Genomic DNA, 22,729 nt, shown 5'->3' on the forward strand with positions numbered 1-22,729 from the left:
ACTTGACTCAAGTATGTATAAGTATGTCACGCGATGTCAAGCGAGATCCTTAGTAACTACTATCAACTGTTTCACGGTCTGGGGCAATCACTGGGTATTTTCTCTTGTGTCTATTTTTTATTTCACGTGTTCATTAAATGCCTTCACTTTCACTTATTTAATTAACTACCGTTGTATCGCGACACGCTGTTTCAAAACCTAGCTGCGTCACATCCGGAATTTTCTTCGTAAATACCGTCGGTGTTTAAAGAGGAAAATTCCGGATGTGACGCAGACTATCAAAACCCTGATTGGATTTTGGTCTTTTCTGAGCCATCAATCTTCTTGGGTCTATGCAAATGAGTCTATGAACATTCTCGGTTAGATTAAATCAACACGTGTTTTTTCTAAAATCTAAAATGATTCGAGAGTATTCCAAAATATTCCAAGGAGTTTAGTTGCGATGGAAAGTTGTTAGAAAACGATGATTTATAATCTATAACATCAAGCAAATAACTGAGTTATCAAGCATGTGTGTACTTTGGGTCAAAAAACCCCTTTAATTGTTTCTTTCATTCAAACTTTATTTATTCATATAAAATAGTTTTTTTTTACCGCAATAATTATTTTAAAAGAGCAACCTATTTCTACTAATTTGCCGAGGTGTAAATAACCCCGTTACAAGAAACAACTTAAAGCACCCTGTTGGCATTAAAAAAACTTAGATAAGGCTTATAATGGTGATTTATATGATTCTTATAATTTTCCTCTACAGATAACAAATCTGGATTTATCTCACATAGTATCAAAAATATACAAAATTTGCAATCTTTTTCTTCCTTGGCTTAAGGCTTTGGCGTCTAAGGACTTGTTACTTCCAGAAAAGGGGCCTTTATTTTTCTAGGTACATCATTAGTAATGGCCAAAGTCACGTGAAAAGCGCAATAAGTTTTCAATGTTTAGAATAAAATAATAATATCAATAGACTATACATGCTAAATAGTAAAAAAAAGCTCAAAATATGTAGCCCAATATGTAGACTGTGTAAAGCCAGACTTTAATTCTGATTAAGACCATTTTAACCAGACTTAAAGTCGGTTTCCACACAGCCTACTATGCAGTGTGCAGTAATGAAAAAGGAAGTCAAGCTGAAATAATCGACTCAGGAGCCAAATATCTATTTATAGCGGAGAAACTAATCGCAGCAACTCTCCCCACCCTCCTCCGTCCCACCCCACCCTTCTACCCCAAAAATAATTTGAAGCTGTGTTTTTGAAAAATAGTATATGGATCAACAAAGCTCATTGGATAAGCGAACGTCTGATAAATTTGTCTGATTGTGTTGGGTCAATTAGATGTTCGAGACGAAAGCTTGATGCATGGGTGGTTGGAAACATCGTACATGTTCGACAGGTCCGTCTGATGACTTAAGGTGTTTGTTCAAAACTGCAAAGATTTGACTGTTGAGGGCTTTGAAGTGTCGGGCTCGTTTAACGAGTCGCTTGAGATCCTACAAAGAAAACGATTTTGACTTAATTGATGATAATTATAAAACACCAGTGAAAGGCACATTGGGCATGCGCGCACATACTGGGCTGATTTTCCATCCTTCGTGTAACTGAATGAACCTTGTTTCAGTCTGAGCTGTGCTTTGTGCAGAAATGGGTTTAATGGTACCAATATTGTTTCAAGGTTTCAAGTTTTTTATTTATTTCCAAGATAATATTTTATACATGTGCAGGGAAAAAATGCACTACAAAGGCTTAAGAAAACCATTCTGCGCCTTTGAGCCTTTACACAGTGACTATGCAGCTCTTCGTAAGTCACTATCTGCTGAGGGGAAAAGTATGGCACGTACGAGCGCCGACAGCGGAAGTAAGGCTCAGGTCAAACGTCGAACTTCTCATGAGCCAAACCTAATTGAAATAGATAACAAGCCGGTCTTCTTTGATGTCATTAGGTTCGGCTCATGTGAAGTTCGAAGTTTGAACTTAGTCTTGAGAGAATTCTCTGTAAAGAAGTTGAGAGGAATAAAAATAAATACTGTGTATCTTTGTTACTCACCACTCCAGCCACCACCTCGTCTCGAGAATCAACCTCGTGTACCTTGACGATATGGTAACAGAAATCAAGTGCTTCAAAGCGCTTCTGTTGATTAAGAAGTGCGATAACCACACAGCCAGCCCAATTGAGGCCTTCACCAAAACACTCCCTACAAATGCATTAAGATTAAATATTATCAAAGATTTATTTTTTTGTAACAAAGACGAGGTTGTCAGACAGCACGGTGATGCAAGGGCGGATCCAGCCACAATTTTAGTGGGGGGGGGGCTAATTGAGTTTCTTCCCTCAACACAAAAACGGAAGACAATATAAAAAAGCATCGTTTTTTTCTGCTGAAGGGGGACTTCAGCCCGCCTTTGCCCCCTTTGCCCCTCCCCCCTCCTTCCCTGGATCCGCCCTTGTGATGTTCGTACCACGTTACCCATCATAGAAAATCTAACTCACTGCGCTGGTTTTTCCGCAGGGAGCTACGTTAAAAGATAAAGGTAATGGAGAAGAGTAGCTTTGAAACGAAATACAAGTAGGGGAACTACACTAGAAAACTATGAAGCGTAAACGTTCTTTCTTTGGAGGGAGGGGTTGGGGGGTGCAACAGTTGTAAACAGTAATAAGTTCTTAACCTGGGATGCCTGTGGTTCTACACAATGACTTACTCTACAGTGAGTTCATGGGGCCGCAGTGGCTGACAGTAATTGAACTGTATTGCACTCCACAGACGATGGAACTCGCGACATTCGTCTATACTCATGACGCCATTAGTAGCGTTGGGTTCTTTCCACACGTCGGCCGTCAGGAACGACTTGATGCGGCGTAACACTACTTCGAAGATCGATAAGCCACAGCAAAGACGCTCCTTGGTCAGTAGCTCTCCCTCTTGGGCGTTGATTACTTGCTGATCAAAGAATTAAAAGAAATTGACGTCACTTCCGGTCCTGAGTGGAATTGCTATCAGGTCCTGGTTTTACGAAGGGCTGGTGGACTGGTGGATAGCGCTATCTGACGGATAAATCCTTATCCAGTGGATAAGTTGATGTTGTTATCCAATAAAATTATCCATTGGATGAGATTTATCCGTCGGATAGCGCTATCCACCGGGCCCAGCTGATCCGTCGGATAGCGCTATCCACCCTTCGTACAACCGGGTCCAGCATGTTTTTAATAGAAATGGACATGAAAGATAGAGCATGGAAGGCAGTGGTTGCCTTTCACTGAAGGCTGGTAATGAGATTCAAGAGATTCATTCAGCTGTGTAGTTCTTTCAAAATATACTATTATCTCTCAGCAGCACAATAAACACAATTCTTCTCACTTGGATAATAAAAGGTTGTGCAATCTCATTTTTATGTAACGCTAGTAACGCAAAGTAAGCAAAGTAACGCAATCTCGTGCACTCTTGTAACAGGGGTAGTCACGTGAACTATACCTCTTTCGTTCCCAGTCTATTGACAATGGACACGACCTGGAGTGAACTGTACTGGGTCTCTAGTTTCTTCATCTTGCCTTCAAGTTTCTCGCCCTCTGAATCAACAAAGACGACGAAAATAAGATCAAACGATTGACCTAAGATTGGATACTGAAAATCGTTTTCGATGTTCTACCAACCTTTAAGGTAAGGTCTTGGAATGATTCCTTGGAACGGAGCGGCGTGTAAAAGATCAAGCACCTCTTCTTGAGACTACGAAACATAAATAGTCTACGTCATTGTGGGTGCACAGTGACGGTATTCTGGACCCCCACCCCACCCCACCCCCCACAAAACAGAGTCATCTATGAGTCTCCTCACCCACTCCCCCACCGCAGAAAAGTTAAAGGCATCCATCATCTCTCCTCTTCTCCAAAAAAAAAACCAAAATGATCAATACCACTGCTTACCCACTGTTGGAAAGTAACTTACCCCCTCCCCTCAAATTAATAGTCACATATGAGTATCAATACAACTGCTCACTCATCTGCGACGTCCTTTGCCATCTATCCACTGATGGAAAGTAACATGTCCTTACCCCCTCTCCTCATAATAGTCACATATGAGTATCAATACAACTGCTCACTCATCTGCGACGTCCTTTGCCATCTATCCACTGATGGAAAGTAACATGTCCTTACCCCCTCTCCTCATAATAGTCACATATGAGTATCAATACAACTGCTCACTCATCTGCGACGTCCTTTGCCATCTATCCACTGATGGAAAGTAACATGTCCTTACCCCCTCTCCTCATAATAGTCACATATGAGTATCAATACAACTGCTCACTCATCTGCGACGTCCTTTACCATCTATCCACTGATGGAAAGTAACATGTCCTTGCTATACCCCCTCTCCTCATAATAGTCACATATGAGTACGATGTTTCTTGCGACCACCACCGGACCCCCTTCAACTACGACTTCTAAAAACCCTCTCTTGCTCTTATTGATATTTGTAATAATAATATTTATAATATTTTGATAAACATAACAAAAGACAGGTGACAAACCAAATATCCCCAAATATCCCTTGTTCAAGATCCGATTAGTGCTAATCGATTAACTCTGATAGGTTTCATTTAGAGTTAACCTAGGATTAGCACTAATCGGGCCAAGGATATGAAGTCCTTTCCTTACCAGCATTGACTCAATTAGCAATGCAAATAGGACAGCATTGCCGATCTCTCTGAAGCCCTGGAACACGTTGACTCGCAGCTCTGGGTACTGCATGATTGGCTCGAGGTTGGCGTGATAGTACTCAAGTACACCTATAACATGACATACAAAAGATAAATTACCCTAATCTTCTTAAACCTTGCAGAACATTTCTAGCGTGGTTGGCATGTGACTGTGAAACTCATGCTACTGACTCGCACCATGTACGAGGTACGACATGCCGTGGCAATGAGATGGCTTCCAGTTGTCTCATCAAGGCGCAGCTGACGTTCCTCCAAAATGGCTTCCTTTTCTAACCCATTCATAGTTCTGTCTCAGACCACAGCGAACCAATCACCGTTGCAGCAGTTTTCTCAAGGGAATTAAAATCTTGTCCCACAAACAACTACACAGTACAACCAGGATTACGAATGATTACCTGTTGAGCCGTATTCAAAACGGGGTAAGCTACACTTCTTGGGCATGCCTTCGATTAGTTGCGCAACGTATTGCTGTATCTGACCCTGGAACTGAACAACGACAACAAAGAGACGATCAAACGCAAGTATAATCAGTGATACAGACTAAGGATGATGATTGCTACAGGTAAATGACTGCTCATCATGAATCGTTCCTCCTGTAGCTCAAAGGTAGAGCATCTGGCCGAATCAAGAAAGGTCATGGGTTTGATTCCTTTCAGAGACTATGATTGTTTCTGAGTTCCTTGCAGCTAGTGACAAATGATAAATTATTTCTATGATGATGCAGGAAATAGCAATACTTTACGGTGATGATAATGATAATGATGACTATGGTGATAACCGATAATGACAATTTGTAATGATGAAATCATGATGATGATGATAGTTTTATGATTGTGATGACTATGACACATGAGGATGATGATGACATGATGATGATGATGACAAAGTTACTAATGATGATACTGTCACAGTATGACAGCATCCTAGCAATATCATTGAATAATGATAGGTGATGTCCGTGGTTCTCGTACCAGGCTATTGACGATCTTCAGAAGCTCCTCAATGACAACCGCGATTCCCTGGTAACCAAGTAATCGTGCTAAACAGCTGAAGTGGATATCACCAAAGAAGTTGCTGTACAATGAATTGATGGCATTGAATGCGGAGTTCTGGTTCTGTAATATATCAAAAACATTCACCATTAGACACACACATTGAGGCGAAACATTTAGCAACCATTTTGCAAAGAAATCCTTGGTTAAATATTCCACAAAGTTTATAGTTCAAAGAAAGACAAACAAGCGAATGGCACCACCTTAATTTGACCAATTTGTTATTATTGGTAAATGTTATTATCATTTTGTCTGAAGTACTAAGGTAGCAAAGTTTAATGACTTGCCTTGGATCCGTAAAACAAGTGATGGGTTCCCTTTGGTGCGGCTTCTCTGGGTACCTTGTCCACGTATGATAATGACGTGGGCACAAATCTAAGAAAAAGGAAAGATATTGATGATAAAAATGATAATACGTGGTAATGTTGAATGAATATACATGATGATGATACTACATGATGGTGATACATGATGATAATACATGATGATGATGATACATGATGATGATACATGATGATGATACATGATGATACATGATGATGATACATGATGATACATGATGATGATGCAAACTGACTACCCCATACCTGTTAGTGGCAGAGTTGTAGCAATAGTTGGGTAGGAAATCAAAGTTCAGTTCCCAGAAGACGTGCAAGGTGATCCTACCATAGGGAGCGGAGACGCAGTGGTTGGCTTCACGCAACATGGTTTTGAATGGAATCAGTGTCATGTGTTCTGATAGCAATTCGTGTGCTATTCTATTCACCTCCAGGAGGTTTTCCAAATCCTAGGGAAATACAAATCCACCGGTTATGAAAATCTCATTCAATTTGGACATTTGATAGTGGGGATATAGATCACTTCTCCTAACCGTGAACGAGCCTCGTTACCTCTGGATGGGATGTATTCTCATGAGCAACAGCAGCCTGCCGCCGTCATAATGCGGATTATGACATTACGATACGTACGAGCTGTGTAGTGAACATGACGGTAACGTCCTAGTATTTCAATTCACCAATGTCCATACATTGATTCACTGGTCAAAAACAAAGCGCTCAAGCGATGCGCCAAGATACTTTCAAAGGATTATTCAAATTTGCACCTTGCAACCTCGACTGAATGCTTTGTGTTTGAACAGTGAACCGACGCATGGAAAATGGTGAATTATTAGAGAGTTTTAGATTGACTTTTTTTGTCCCCGCAAAAGGCAAACGTGACCACGTTTTCATAGTTTTCCTTTTTTATTTTACCTTTTACAAACCTTCTCACCAAGCGCAAATACTCTTTTGTTTTTCTTCTACTTGGACTTTTTTGCGATTCTTTTTCAGTAATTTAAAAGAATTTTTTACTGGTCAACTGACGTTTCACGTTTGCCGTGAACGTAAATCTAAAACTCTCTGCTTTAAAACTCACCACTATCCCGCACAAGTCGCCACTCTCGAACCTACTTATGGCGATATCAAGAGACTTCAACAGGAAATTATTTATGCGTTGAGTAATCAGTTTGTTCAGGTCGATGGAGCGCCCAAGTAACTATAACGTAATAGAAAGAATATGAACATTTTATAGCTTTTTGACAAAAAAGAAAGTACTACACCTGCGACTATCTAAAGAAGGAAAAGAAAACATCTTCAGGGTTTGAGCAGGTTCTTCAAAAGGAATTGACGGAGCTTTGAGGAATATTTACAATTTAAGGTGTAAGATCTCATTTTTTTCCAGAAAAATTACATCTGTTTCAATAAGTGATATTTTACCACAATCTTGTTGCTTTCTCGTAATCATTTGCTATCCAATGGACTACTTCAATGATACGGCGGCCATCTTGCCTGGGGGGCAAAACAAGACAAAGCCGACGGGAAATATATAGAGTTTCGTGTGTTTGTCTTCCTTTTATGGTAAAGGTGATCGATGTGCCGTCTTAATTAATCTTTTGTTATATTCTCTTGTGATGAGCTGTTAATATCAATCGACCTTGAGGAACCTTGAACACTACACCTACCTGGACGTGTCTCTGCTTTAGTAAGCTCTCGTATCTGTTTGCACGACCTTCCTTGCCTGCATTCAAGTTGATTCCAAGCTTTGCACACTCTGACTTGAACTGCTTATTGAGGTACATGCTGCAAAATGAAAGGGCCACGAGTTTATTAATTGGCCAAAGTTTATTAGTAACCCTGAGTTCCTCTCACGTGCTTACCATAATCAATCAATCAATCAATCAATAACTTTATTAATGTGTCTAAACTTCTAGCGTTCCACAGGTGGCAACACTAATCGTGGACACCATAATCAAGTTGTTTATTTATTAAGTCGTTTATTATTTTAGGATTATCTCAGAACCATGAGCAAAAGTAGTAGTGAGAGGAGGAGAAGAAGTACTAATAGTAGTAGTAGTAAATGTTATTTTTTGGCTTACGTACTTGCAAGCTTGGAACTTGTAATACGCGAATACTTGGTCACTGAGTTTGTACACAAACTGGTCAAAGCACAAATTAACCTAAAAAAATGTTAGTGGAAAGATAAGCATTGACATGATGAATGATGATAAGAGATGATGATGATACATGATGATGATGAATGATGATAAGAGATGATGATGATACATGATGATGATGAATGATGATAAGAGATGATGATGATACATGATGATGATACATGATGATACATGAGGATGATACATAATGATGATACATGATGATGATACATGATGATGATACATGACGATACATGATGATGATACATGAGGATGATACATGATGATGATACATGATGATGATACATGATGATGATACATGATGATGATACATGATGATGATACATGATGATGATACATGATGATGATACATGATGATGATACATGATGATGATGATACACGATGATGATACATGATGATACATGATGATATATGATGATGATACATGATGATGATACATGATGATACATGATGATACATGATGATGATACATGATGATGATACATGATGATACATGATGATATATGATGATGATATATGATGATACATGATGATGATACATGATGATGATACATGATGATGATACATGATGATGATACATGATGATACATGATGATACATGATGATGATACATGATGATACATGATGATGATACATGAAGATGGTGATGATGGTGATACTTATATGCACTGGAAACGGATTAATAATTGATATTAATAACACTTTAATGATATAATCACCTCAGCTTCAACTTCATCGTACAAAAATTGTTTCTTGAAATGTGTCAAAGCATAGTGTGCACTGTCATTATACAGGTCAAGAGGGTACAACACATACCTGATAAAAATACAAAACAATTACTTCCTTATACTAATCCGATCAACCAACCAAACAACCGACAAATAAAACTGACTGACTGACTGACCGGATGAAAATAAGATGTGCATGATATATACTGATATTAGCCATTCCAAGGTCTTGCAGAAGACTGGGTCAAGTTGGCATTGCAGTGCATTCCTGAACATATTTTCAAGATGCATATATTTCGTATCCTAAGTCGTTTGCACAATACACTGCAATGCCAGTTTTTTTCCTTCAGTTGGAAAAGCTAATAGGATCACCATTCAACCACTACCTCGTTTCAAGATATACTCACTCCATCATACTTGGTTCCTTGGTTTCTAGGATATGATTGGTCAAAATCCATGGCATTGACATATCTATAGGAAACTGTAACCAATGAAAACATCTTTAGTGATCAAGTGGGAGTTCAAATTAAATGGTGGTGGCAACGGCTTAAAATAACGGCCAATCAGACACTGGTCATGATCACAGGCCATACTGTATTTCTGACGAAACGTTAATTGTCAAAATGGCAATGCAAAGGTTTGACTGGACAAGTCCCAGTTCTGGCTGGACATTATCCGATTTCCAGACATTATTTTAAGTCCTGGCAACGATTGATACAACAATTGAAGCAAAACCAACAGATAAACTCAATACTCTCCATTAGGAAACTTCATTGTACCTGGATTCTAGCGCCCATGGTCAACTCTAGGTAGAATTCTCTAAACCACAGTTGTGACAAATCACAACACTCCCTCAAAACTTCATCAAACTTCAGAAGCTGATGAAAGAAGAAAGAGTCTCTCAGGAAGACTTCAATGGCTTCCACATGCTCTTTGTCCAACTCTTTCCTAAGACTTTTCTTGCCTTTGTCTGAAATCAGCGACTCCAACATTGTACGAACCATGTACAGCTGTAAGAAAGGACATTTGAAAGAAATAAGAAAAATTTCATATTGAAAAACTTTAAATGTAGCCTGCACTACCATCTAGAAAAGATGGATAAAATACAAGTTGAAAACAGAAAAATAATTAAACATTTAGTATGCGAGTACACTTGTTTGTTGGTTCTCTTCTGTGCTTTGAGGGTTTTGTCCCTGGGTTCTCCTCCTTCCAACCTCCCTCTATTAGCTGCCTTATTAATTGGGTTCCCTGGGATCTCCTCCTACCAACCTCCCTCTATTAGCTGCCTTATTAATTGGGTTCCCTGGGATCTCCTCCTACCAACCTCCCTCTATTAGCTGCCTTATTAATTGGGTTCCCTTGGATCTCCTCCTACCAACCTCCCTCTATTAGCTGCCTTATCAATTGGGTTCCCTGGGATCTCCTCCTACCAACCTCCCTCTATTAGCTGCCTTATTAATTGGGTTTCCTGGGATCTCCTCCTACCAACCTCCCTCTATTAGCTGCCTTATCAATTGGGTTCCCTGGGATCTGCTCCTACCAACCTCCCTCTATTAGCTGCCTTATCAATTGGGTTCCCTGGGATCTGCTCCTACCAACCTCCCTCTATTAGCTGCCTTATCAATTGGGTTCCCTGGGATCTGCTCCTACCAACCTCCCTCTATTACCTGCCTTATTAATTGGGTTCCCTGGGATCTCCTCCTACCAACCTCCCTCTATTAGCTGCCTTATCAATTGGGTTCCCTGGGATCTCCTCCTTCCAACCTCCCTCTATTAGCTGCCTTATTAATTGGGTTTCCTGGGATCTCCTCCTTCCAACCTCCCTCTATTAGCTGCCTTATTAATTGGGTTCCCTGGGATCTCCTCCTACCAACCTCCCTCTATTAGCCGCCTTCTCAATTGGGTTCCCTGGGTTCTCCTCCTTCCAACCTCCCTCTATTAGCTGCCTTATCAATTGGGTTCCCTGGGATCTCCTCCTACCAACCTCCCTCTATTAGCCGCCTTCTCAATTGGGTTCCCTGGGTTCTCCTCCTTCCAACCTCCCTCTATTAGCTGCCTTATCAATTGGGTTCCCTGGGATCTCCTCCTACCAACCTTCCTCTATTAGCTGCCTTATCAGTTGGGTTGCAAAACCTGTTATTCATTATGCCGTCCACCCAGGAGTGATAAACGCATTAGAATGATTTTTTTAGTAAAATGGTGCTAGTGAAAACCAAGCCTTAGATGCACAGCATGGCAACACAGGTTGCCATCAATAGACGTCACTGCCGGTAATGTCTGCGTTTTTGATGGCTTGTAGAAACTTGGAGGTTATTTTGATCTCTTGTTTTCTGGTTTTGAAATAGTGAAATACAATAGTTTGAAGACTTACTTTGACATGTTTTGACTTAACATCCGCTAGTTGCACCTCAGTCAACCACTCATTTGCCCCCAAGTCAACTCCAAAAAGACGTGTGATTGATAGTAAGCAATATCATGATTCCAGGCCTATAATTATCATATTGTTGGTCATGTTTTTAATACCTGTGTACTGGAAGGTCCTACATCTCTCTCTGGAAGCTTTATATTTGGTCCTGACTTTGGGTCTTTCTCACCCTTCAAGATGGGGTCTTTACTTCTCAACTTATCATCTACCCAATCTCCACCAGTGTCTCGAATAGACATCAACACACTACCCAAAACAAAAAAACAAAAACAAACAAAAAAAAAACATTTGTTCAGGATAATATTTGCTTTATAAAAGACTAAAGTAACTAATAAGGAATATTTGAAAGTAAAAAATGCAAAGTTTTCTAGTTTTCAGAGCTGGACTTACGATTTTAAGAGTGTAGCTCTCTTGTTCTTGACAGCCTTTCTTACTGGCTCTCTCAAAGAAAGTTGTATAAATGCTTGCAAATCTCTATGAATTGAGTGACGAGCTGCCTCAGAAAAGATGGGCTCAAGTCTGGACATCAGCCCGTACAGTCCTTTAATCATGGCAATTACCTATAATATATTAGAATAATAGTATGATTTGATTTATATTATCTTATTATATCCTGCACTGGCCAGAGGTTTTCCAGGGTCAAGTGTGTGAGTCCTGCACTCACCCAACACACAGGTTTCATTCATACATGTGGGATCCCATTGTATGCATAATACATTAATTCAAGAAGTGTGAGAAAAACTTACCTCAACCAGATTAAATTTCTCTTCGCTACTGTAATTGTATCTTGTTGCCTAGCAATAAAATATCATGTCCAAAAAAATCAAATCAATTCAACTATTTAGCAGTATAGCACTTACTACAGATTTCATTATTATGCAAACTTGGTAGTTGCAAGAAGCACACTGAAGTTCTATTGATTTCTCAGATATCTAGGCTACATTGCTTGCTCCTGATTACAAGAAAGTAGAGTTTATAGTGTCTCCCTTTATTTTTATTCCTCCCTCTATAAAATTCAACATGCTGAATCCCAATTTGATGTGTGAGTTTGTCTTTTGCCTTGATTTTGACCACTTAGTGTAAGTTAAGTTTGAGTCAAAATAAACTTGAACCTGAACCTGTTGTAGGGAATGTAGAGTGGTAGAGCAGTTTTTGTATGACTGTGAAGAGCACACAGCACAGACATGGTCATGACATGGCAAGACATACCAATCGTTGCACAAGAATTTACTCTTTATCCAATCAAATGTCCAAAACATGGTTTGGGACACATCGCACAGTGGTCATGTCCGACCAATCACATTGCACAACAAAAAAATCCCCCAATCAAGAGACATCACAGAAAACATCACAGTCGTGGCAAGGCACACATACGGCACTGACTTTTTTAAAGTCATACGAAAACTGCTCTATAGCAATCGCCTGTCACCTCTAGGGTTCCATTTCTCAACTTCGCAATAAAAGAGTTTGTTAGGTCTCTAACAATTTGAGGGTTTTTCTCCAGGTTCTCCAGTTTTCCTCCCTCTGCAAAACTTAGCATGCTAAATTCCAATTTGATCTGTGAGTTACATGTACCTGTAAAGGTTATTTCAGGGTATTGAGAAAGTTTGAAGGTGCGGTGTGAGCATAAACAAATGCATACAAAACTGACTTACTCTTTCATATTCTTCAGCATTTTCTGGACAATCTGGATTAGCATACTTGTCTATAGGATGCAGCAGTTTCCACGAGTACTACAGAAAATTTCAACATAAAGTACTCATCATTATTATTATTAATTTATAATTATGTACCATACTCTTAAACAGTATTATTCACTATCATACAAAATGTACTTGAAGAGCTCTGAAAACCTCTTTCAAAAAGCTACAGTACCTCAGAGTTGTATTATGGTAATACACTCCTTTAACCTTTGGAATCTCCCGTTCAGTACTGGAACTTGGTGTCAAATGTGAGCAGAGCTCATTGGATCATTCTCTTGATTTAAGGGTTTTTCTTTGGGCTCTCATTCAACATGCTAAACTCCATATTAAGCCTGTGAGCTAACTGTATCCTAACTTAAATCAGTATAAAATGTTGTTTCAGGGCTTGATAAAATAGTTAGTTCAATCTACATAGAAAAGAGTCAACTCTGTACAGCATACATGTATGTGTCACTTACAAGCTCTGTAACTTGGCATGTCCAGCTAGAGAGCAACTGCAGACCACGTAAACCCAACTGCCTTAACTCCTTGAACTGATTTTCATCTCTGGGATTGGAGCTGGATGTGATCATCTGCATTTCAATATTAAAGACATAGATAAAGAATTAAGAAAATTGTATCATTGTTAAATTATTTAATCTTGTCCAATGCAAAGCAAAGTACCACATACTGTACATATGCTACATGTACACATACGAGTGGCATGTTTGTCTCTCCACACCATCTAGTTCAAGCCTTGGGTGGTTGCGGGTGGGATTATTGACTGAACTGCATAATAGATCTAGAGTTGACTTTGTTTGATTTGCTATTCAGATGCATAGCAGGGTCTCCTTCATATGGGGGGGGGGGGGGGAAGTACAGTACAGGCCAGAAGTTTTTCATAGACCTTTTCTGAGATAGCGAACATGATGCATTGTGGTCTAGCTTCGGTACAAACGTCTTTGTTCATCATACCTTATATGGTGTTGTTTGTACCGAATCTAGACAACAATCCATTCTGTTTATCGAACTCAGAAAAGGCCTATGGTCAACTACCATTTGTTTGCCAATACACGTGTGTGCATGGTTGCAGTAAAACATTTTGGGAGGCAAGTCACCCCCCAAGTTGCTATGTTAAAGTTGTTGTTCTCTCTCTTGCCACAAGGTTTTTTTGGGGGGTTTTCCATAAAAATCAACATTTGATTTAAGTGTTGTAGTGAATGTAGTGGTAGTGTGTGTGAAGCAAACATCACCGATGAGCCCATTATGGGGAGTGATGGTGTTAAATATTGTACCTCATTGTTATATCTTGCCAGTTCACTGATAAATCTGACGTGTTCTTCCCGTATAGTATCCATCCTGTTTGTCAAATTGTACTGCCCCATGTTAATGATCTTCTCATCAGCATTCTCATTTGCACAAGTCCATTTTTCTCGCATGCTGTCAAAGTGAGGGCACATCTTGACATAGCTTGCTAATCCAATTTGGATGTCGCCAAACAATGGAACAACTGGCAATTGCTAGAGAAAAACATTGATCATAAATATTAATGTGTGAATACTCTAATCATTGGCATATTATATTGTTGAGATACCACAATACAAGTTGATAATACAATAATGGTCAAAATAAAGATTTTTTCTCAAAAATTGCAGTTTTTTGCCATTCACATAACATATGTTTGCTTTTGTGGCAAAGAGATCAATGAAATAGTATTCTATCATTTAATATCTCCTCTTGAGCATACTGGTTATTCATCTTCAAGTGACTATGGCCAGAGTATTCGCACAGTGATTTATCATAATTTAATACATAATAATAATAATAGCCTTTGTTAACACGTTTCTGTGTACCAACCTTGAAAATCTTGTCAATCTTAGAGATATTGATCTGTTTCTTTTGGTCCATTTTTATGATGCCATTATCTTTGCTATCCATTAAAAACATAGTAAAACCCATCACCTAAAAAACACAAAATGCAAATAAAATGTTTTTAAACTACAGTATTGTGCTGTAGAAGTAATGATAGACCCCTAGAATTACTCCTCAGACCCTCCACACCCTTTGGAAGTTCAACTTCTCGCTTTCCAGAAGGAAAGAATATACCCCTCCCCCCCTTATACTAACATGACCCCACCCTCTACAAATTCCATGGTAGACAAGTGGATATTTCCTGGTATCTAACTGACCTATCCTCCACAGACCCTCCCAACTAAATAATAATTCCATTCTCAATAATTAAGAATTATTTATGAAGGGTACCAATGGATCCTGAAAATGCATACATGTAGAGTAAACTCATATGCTATCCATATAAGAAAATATAAATGCTGTTTTCATAAGTATCCACTTTGGAAAGTTTTTTCAAAAGTATGTGTTTGCAACAGGGAGGTGTTTGCAGTGCAAATTTTTATAGTTCACATTTGGAAGGAAGGGCCAAATGCATCCAAAAGTATGTACATTTATGAATAAAAATGTAAAAATTTGGCCTTAAATTTTGAAGGCACAATAGTCTTTTCCACAGTTCACTGAGCCATCTTGAAAGGTAGCCATGCCTTTGAATTGAAGCGGAATGAATGGTGAGCTTGCAAAAAGGTCGCTATCACTGCAAGCTCACCTCACCATTTGTCACGCTTCAATGCAAAGGCACGGCTACCTTTCAAAATGGCGCATGGAACTGTGAAGGGGAATTTTATAGAATGTCACACAATACCTTCAACAGCATGTGCTTTTCTGCAGGAAGAATGTACAAACTGGTCTCATACAGCTTGCAACACAAGTTCACCACATCGGCCAGAACATCTTCATAACCTTGGATCTTTTCAAGTTTTTCTTTTAACATTAATGTAATTTTATTTTGATTGGCCAAGAAGAGCGAAAGGTTCTGTGACTCTTGTATCATTGATACATCCCCTGTTCCACGCCTTAGAAACGTGTCGGCTCTGAAAGAGAAATGAGGTATCATTTAAAAAGCAGAGAATCCAGAGAAAAAGCAGAATTTAAACAAGAGAAATGTTTGCATTCAGTTGTGTTACAAATTTCCTGGCAGTTTGGGAATCAAGGTGATGTAGCAGTAGTGCACTTGTATCTCACCTCTGGGCTCTCAGGTTCACTTCCTGGAATAGGCATCACATATAAGTAAGAGTTTTTTAAGTCTCTTCCTTAATTTCTAAACAAGCTAAATTTTAAATTGATCTGTGAGTTAGCCATGCTCTGAATAAGATCAGTCCAGGCTGAGCTTGTTTCAGATATGGAGATTTGAAGGTTTTAACGTATCATCTAAAAGAGAAACCCTTAAGAGTTCTTGAATTTATATCAATATTCAAGCACACAAGCTTGGAAGCTGAAAATTTGATCTGCCTATCTGAGATTCTGACCCAATCTACACATTAATAAATAAACAGCTCAAAACAATCTGCTTACCTTTTGAACAAAGCATAGTCATTGTTAAGACAAGCCTTCATGTTTTTAAGGGCATCCAGTACAACAAACATGTTAATAAACCTTCCAAGAGTAAGAAGATATCTCTCTGATATAAAGTCCTTTTTTCTTTCAGGATGACTTAGGGTTTTGACCTCACGGCAGAACCTTTCAACACTGGTTTCAGCAAAGTACATGAAGCCTTTGAGCTTTTTCATCTCTGGCTCAAGTACTTCGACTGTCTTCTCATAAATTTCGACTCTGTTGGGCTGGTCATCACTCTTGACCTAGAAATCAATAACGATGGGATATCAATAAAACAACAATTAGCACAATATAGATAACTAAGAACTGTATCTGTAACCGGCCAATTTATAAGGATATCAGATCTCAACAATTTATTCATCGAGTCACTAAAATTTTACAAAATACTAGTAAGCTTACAGAAATTTTCATTTTTTCAGATGACATTCTAAGCTAGAATCAGTTTCATATTTCCATTTTACCTTTTCTTTGTTAAATAGGCAGAGAATATAAAAGGAAATTTGAACTTTACAAAACATTTTTTTCGTTCAAGAATCTTCTGAAAACGATATCCAGCTTAAGATGACTCCAACGTGATACAAGCAAGTTAAGAAAATGCCAAATTCACTTGACATTTGTATAATGGAGTCACCTTACTGTGATTCCGGTTTACGGTCATGACGCCCCCTTGTCATGACGCCCCCAGCCATAACGCCCCCACGTATACCATGACGCCCCCAGTCTGTACTACCATGACGCCCCCAGCATAAACCATGACGCCCCTAGTCTCTATTAACTCTTATTTAATAAGAAGTTTAACAATATTTCATAGTATAAATCCAAGAACGACAAAAAATAACGAAAAAGAAAAAAGTTGACGACAAAATTTCGTAAGACCGATAAATGATTCGTAATTCCAGTTAGTACGCCGTAGTTGCCGTAAGAACGCTTACGCATAAGTTCTGAAACCTATGTCCAAAAAGTTTGACACTGAAAATATACCACAAAAGAAAGAGAGTGCTGGTGAATAAAGTAAGAAAAACATTGCAAAAGAATTAAAACCTTTGACACGACCATTAACTATGCACGAACGAACAAGTGGTTTTCGAACGAACGAGTTGTTTTCGAACGATTGAGTTGTTTTCAGCAGTTGTAGTACGCAGACTTGTAATCTAATAGTTCTTAGGCGTAGGAAGTTTTTGACTTATTCGTACTTTTGAAACATGTGTGTTTTTGCTAAATATTTTGGTAAATGATCAAAGATTTCTTACGAAATTCGGGTAGTTTTCCGTTCTCACTTTACAAGTCTTTTCACTGCTGGGTATGTCGTCACGGCAACTATAGTTTGCGTCTAAAGTTTTTGACTCATCCGTAACGTTTCTTCTACTTTAATAGCCTCCTTATTCATATAAACTTTCTTGAAGGAGAAACATGTGTGTTTTTAATAACTATTTCGGAAAGCAAGCAAAGATTGCTAACATAAATCGGGTAGTTTGCCATATTCAAGTCGTTACACTGTTGTTGTCACACAACTCCTCCGCGTTTGAAGTCTTCGCTTGGTGACGCGAAACACAAACCGCGTCTCAAAAACAATCATTACTGCTGAATTTCAGAGTTCATATTAAAATGATATTCTAGAGCTACAAAATGGAAAATAAATCAAAAGAGCATACCGAATTATCGTAGTTACATGTAACTATGATATTACTCTGGATATTACTGTAATCTAAATACAAATGATACGTTGACGTGACGCATCGCGTTTGTAACACACCCGGGAATACAGCGAGGTATCACTTTGGATTCCTCGACTCACTGTCTAATTTACTTCCGAGATTGAGTTTATTCAACTTTCTGTTCGTAATTTCAAAACCTATTCTGTAAACAGATGCCTTGAAGAAATATTGTCTTTACCGGCGATTGCTGAAATCACTTGAAAAAGCTATCGAAATAGACAAACACAAAGGTGCGAGTCTCAAAAACAATCCTTACAAAAAAGTTTTAACGTTCTTTGTGAAATGATGTTCTAGAATTCCAAATGCACCGAAATGATGTTCTTTAAATATGAAGAATTTTTTATAGCTTTCTCGTGCCGATAAAGGCATTCCAAAATGTCGATCACGGGCCGTGTTGAGAGTGCTTCGTAACAACAGCGTGACTTGATCGCACGAAATAAAAGTTTTGATCGATGAACATGTCTTAGAATTATGGTTGGATTCCTAATGCATCTGAATGATGTTCTTTTACTTCTAATTCAGCTATATCATGTTCTGGAACTAACTATTATTAAATGATAAGATTCAAGAAGTACATTGCTTAACTACAGAGATTTAGTGTTCGCCAGCTTGTAGGTATTGTTTTTAACTCGTGGATACGCGAAGCGTAGAAACGAGTTATTTAAAATCGTAATGACCATGAAACAACTCCAATAGTGTTCGATTTACATGGGTTCGTAGCGCCATATTATTATCGTTAAACTTCTTATTAAATAAGAGTTAATAGAGACTAGGGGCGTCATGGTTTATGCTGGGGGCGTCATGGTAGTACAGACTGGGGGCGTCATGGTATACGTGGGGGCGTTATGGTTGGGGGCGTCATGACAAGGGGGCGTCATGACCGGTTACCGTGATTCCCAGTCACAAGTGATTAACTAGACCTTCATCACAAATAAAAAATGAGTTTTGGTAGACGTCAATAAAAAGGGTATCCATCATTTCTATTGGTTGGATTCAGCAGACCAAACACTCATGTAAAATAACACACACACATGCAAACACTGTTTGAGGCCCTCATCTCATGCTTCTTGTTGCTGCGAATTTCTCACTCAGGATATTTTTCTTAAAAATGTCATAGTTTTCCTGCTCTGAATTTCAACTCTTGATTGCAAAGCTTTTGCTATTGACTATAATTATTTTGAGTGTCTTCAAGATCAGATAATAGGCCTTTTGCAGCAACAGGTTATGTGACCCTTCCCCCCATAAAAAGACATGTTGTGTCAAAATGAACAACAGAAATGGAATCAAACGCCCTTTGGCGAACTCGTGGATACTTGTTGCACTTTTGGAAGATTGGTCTTCCTGTGCCCTCTTTATGCTTGTTGACATTCTCAAATGGATTCCAAATATTTCGCTCAATTTAATATTTTGAATGCTCAATTTATCTAGTAAGATGAGAAATCGTCCTTATTATTTTCCTTTTAGCATCTAGTTCTTCGCTAGTTTGTTGAGTTTTAAATTGAAAATTGTCTGAACTTCAATTAATACGAAAGACGACTTCGACTACGACTTCGCGATAGAGTCAACTGAGTCAAGTATAGAATACAATTGGAAGTAGATCTATTTGAAAACGCTTTCTCTGTTTTCAATTTCAAAGGCGGGCTGTGTGTTTTATACTAGGAATCATTCGACCTACGAGCTCAAAACTGAATATACAAGATAATCGACCGCTTATGGATACAATCGGGACGATCAACATAAAGCGTTGCGTTATGCGTGTTGATTTACATTACTGTTTATCTTGATCTTCAAGGGTCACGACTCCGACTTCAAATGAAACTATTTATTTACACTGTGAACTAAGAAAATATTTTATAGAAATACATTTAGAAATGCTATTTATTTCGTCTTCATCCAAGACGGTAAATTAATGATTATTTATTGGAACGAATTCTCGTTTAGACCTTCGCACATTTCAACATACAATCTGAGCATTGCTTCGGCTGTTTGTAATCTTGTAATGCGTGGCGATCAATCTACTTTTTATTCAGAACGGCTTATTTAAATGACAAAACTGGCCGAACTTCCTTCAAAACTCCATTGGAATTGTTCTTTTTTTCGTCTTTTACTATTTTTCTACGATCTACGTACATCTACATTGATTATTTCCTTAAGAAGTCACTTAGTAAATACAACTGTTGATCAGTAATATTAAAACTTCGCTCGATCGAGTTTATGAGATTTTATTGCTGAATACCGCCGTGACTTTGAGCTGTCTCTATGGAGAATAAAGTCCTCCAGAGCTTGAAATCAGACTCTCTTCTTGAGTTCTAATTAAAATAGCTTTTTTCGATAACGGGCTCGATCTACGAGTCTTCCAAAAAATCAAAATTTTGAAGTTGTACCTAACTAATAAGCGTGTTTGTTTACTTTTTAAAATACATTAGAAAAAAAGGTCTAAGTCATTGAAATTTTATTTCAGGTGTTAATTGTATAATTTTACTTCAACTTGCATCTTTCCTTGATTCTTTTAATATAAATAATTCGAAGATAAAACTATGTGCGAGTGTGCGCATGCACAGTGGGCCCCCACGGCGTCTACAAGTGCTAGAAACTGATCCCACATGGAACATCAGCATTTCGTTTCCTCATATAAAATAACAAAGTAATCCATATTGTATAAGAGCTTTGTGCTTGCTAGTGTCGTGTAACATTCGTAATCAAATGACGAAAGACGATCGCTAAACGTTTAATTATCGATCTGCTGACATCTTAGTGAGCGAGTGACACATTTGCATATTCAGACCCCTCACAATAACTCGTTTCTATGCTTCGCGTATCCACGAGTTAAAAAGCACCTCAATATTACTAAGGAGGCAAAGTTTCAGCTTGTGACATGGAACACAAGAGAAATGGCATTAAATACAAAATCGAATATTTTATATTTAATGCCATTGCTACTATAGTCAACATTATAAGCAAAAACTTCTTACTAATATTGAGTTGCTCTTCCAATTTCTTGTGTTCATTTTGACAAAACGTCTCTTTTTATGTGTGTAGGGTCAGTCATGTGACTATTTGTTGCAAAACGCTTATTCAATATTGATAGTTTTGCAGTCAAGCGTTGACATTTGGAGTCAGAATCCTTAGACATTTTTCAATGGTTGATGTCCACCAAAACTCAACTTTTTGTTTGTGATGAAGGTCTAGTTGGTTGCATATGACTGGGAATCACAGTAAATCTAAAGAAACTAGAAGTATGTTCACAAATGGAAATAAGTGCAGTATTTCTAAGTAGGAAACAAATGTGGCCTGATACTGAGACTATAAAGAAGATGTCTTGAATACACGTCTAATTTTTTTGCACAATGATATGTGATTATTCACACTTATTTAACTTTTGTAATCTGTAGGCCCCTTAAAGCAAATCTCAGCACTGCTCAGTTTGAAAGTCGACACGATGAAATTAAGTTCTCAAGAGAGTAAATCTCTTTCATTTTGTCCTCAAATTGGCAATGCACTGGAAATATGCTGTAAGGGGTCCATCGATGAAGCCCTCAATGTACAATTATGTCATAACAATGCACTAATGAACACCAAATTGAAGTAAAAAATGTTGGAAAATATTGCTTTCTCTATGTGGCTGTATTGTATAACTTACAGATGGGACAGCCCTTGAGCAACACCTCCATGTATACAGGATCACAGCATATTTATCTCCTTCCTCTAATAATTCGATCTACGGATCAAATTAGAACATCAACAGTAAGTATGCATATGATTGTTTTTAAAAGCAAAACTAGGTACTTTTATTAAATTGACACTTTCATCATTTCAAATGTCAAATCTATCCCAAACTTCTGAAGTGTTAGAAAATTGTTTATTAAGAAGCGAAGTAAATAGACGAAAGAAAGATTAAATAACACGATAGTTGATTCGTTCTTCGAGCTCAGGGGAGTTCAGGAAATAACTGTTCTTCGAAATCACCTCTGGCATTTGTATCATCGAGAGAGTTCAAGCTATCGGCCCTATCTAAACAACAACCAGACAGTTTCACAGACAAATTTGCAGTACAATTAACTTAACTAGAGATTATTAATGTGAAAGATAAGCTAGATTTCGACAAGGAATTTCTTAGTCGGAAGTATAAATAAGCTGTCACACCTACCAAGCCCTTGTGTACATCAGCTTCTTCTAAATACTTGCTTATACAGGTTATAAAAGCCTTGCTATCTTCAAAGTTGGTATCAAAATTGGCTGTGTAAGTGACCGAAGCTGGTGGCGCCTCAATTTGTGGCTGTTCATCTGGTAATATGATGGTTTCTAACTGCCGAACATTACAAATAGCCTCCTCTAAGGTAGCCATCTTTGTTTCCCGGCAGGTCTTGCGTGACTGCGGGGTATTTGTAGGGGAGGGAGGGGAGGGGAGGGGAGGATAGTGACTTTGTTTACATTTATCTTACACTAACTATGATTGGTTGA

The 22,729-nt window shown here is 38.4% G+C and overlaps 1 protein-coding gene across 1 annotated transcript; it reads right to left on the reverse strand.

Annotated features, from left to right (window-relative positions):
- Positions 1 to 510: 510 nt before the first annotated feature.
- LOC148905528 (cytoplasmic FMR1-interacting protein 2-like) lies at positions 511 to 22,630 on the reverse strand. The gene is made up of 27 exons (XM_089040409.1): positions 22,416 to 22,630; positions 21,909 to 21,986; positions 16,512 to 16,795; positions 15,802 to 16,030; positions 14,946 to 15,050; positions 14,384 to 14,608; positions 13,568 to 13,681; positions 13,062 to 13,139; positions 12,153 to 12,200; positions 11,797 to 11,966; positions 11,505 to 11,652; positions 9,761 to 9,991; positions 9,389 to 9,462; positions 8,973 to 9,069; positions 8,179 to 8,255; positions 7,761 to 7,878; positions 7,175 to 7,294; positions 6,349 to 6,548; positions 6,049 to 6,136; positions 5,681 to 5,824; positions 5,105 to 5,195; positions 4,648 to 4,778; positions 3,646 to 3,718; positions 3,467 to 3,561; positions 2,697 to 2,935; positions 2,044 to 2,191; positions 511 to 1,489 (listed from the first exon to the last, which is right to left on the reverse strand). The coding sequence occupies exons 1-27, from the start codon at positions 22,611 to 22,613 to the stop codon at positions 1,331 to 1,333; spliced, it is 3,762 nt and encodes a 1,253-aa protein (XP_088896535.1). The 5' UTR covers positions 22,614 to 22,630; the 3' UTR covers positions 511 to 1,330.
- Positions 22,631 to 22,729: the final 99 nt, after the last annotated feature.

The sequence above is a fragment of the Actinia tenebrosa genome, unplaced genomic scaffold (genome assembly GCF_029948245.1).
Source record: "Actinia tenebrosa isolate PJP-AT-01 unplaced genomic scaffold, QUT_ActTen_1.0 PGA_scaffold7__59_contigs__length_16204524, whole genome shotgun sequence".
Lineage (NCBI taxonomy): Eukaryota > Metazoa > Cnidaria > Anthozoa > Actiniaria > Actiniidae > Actinia > Actinia tenebrosa.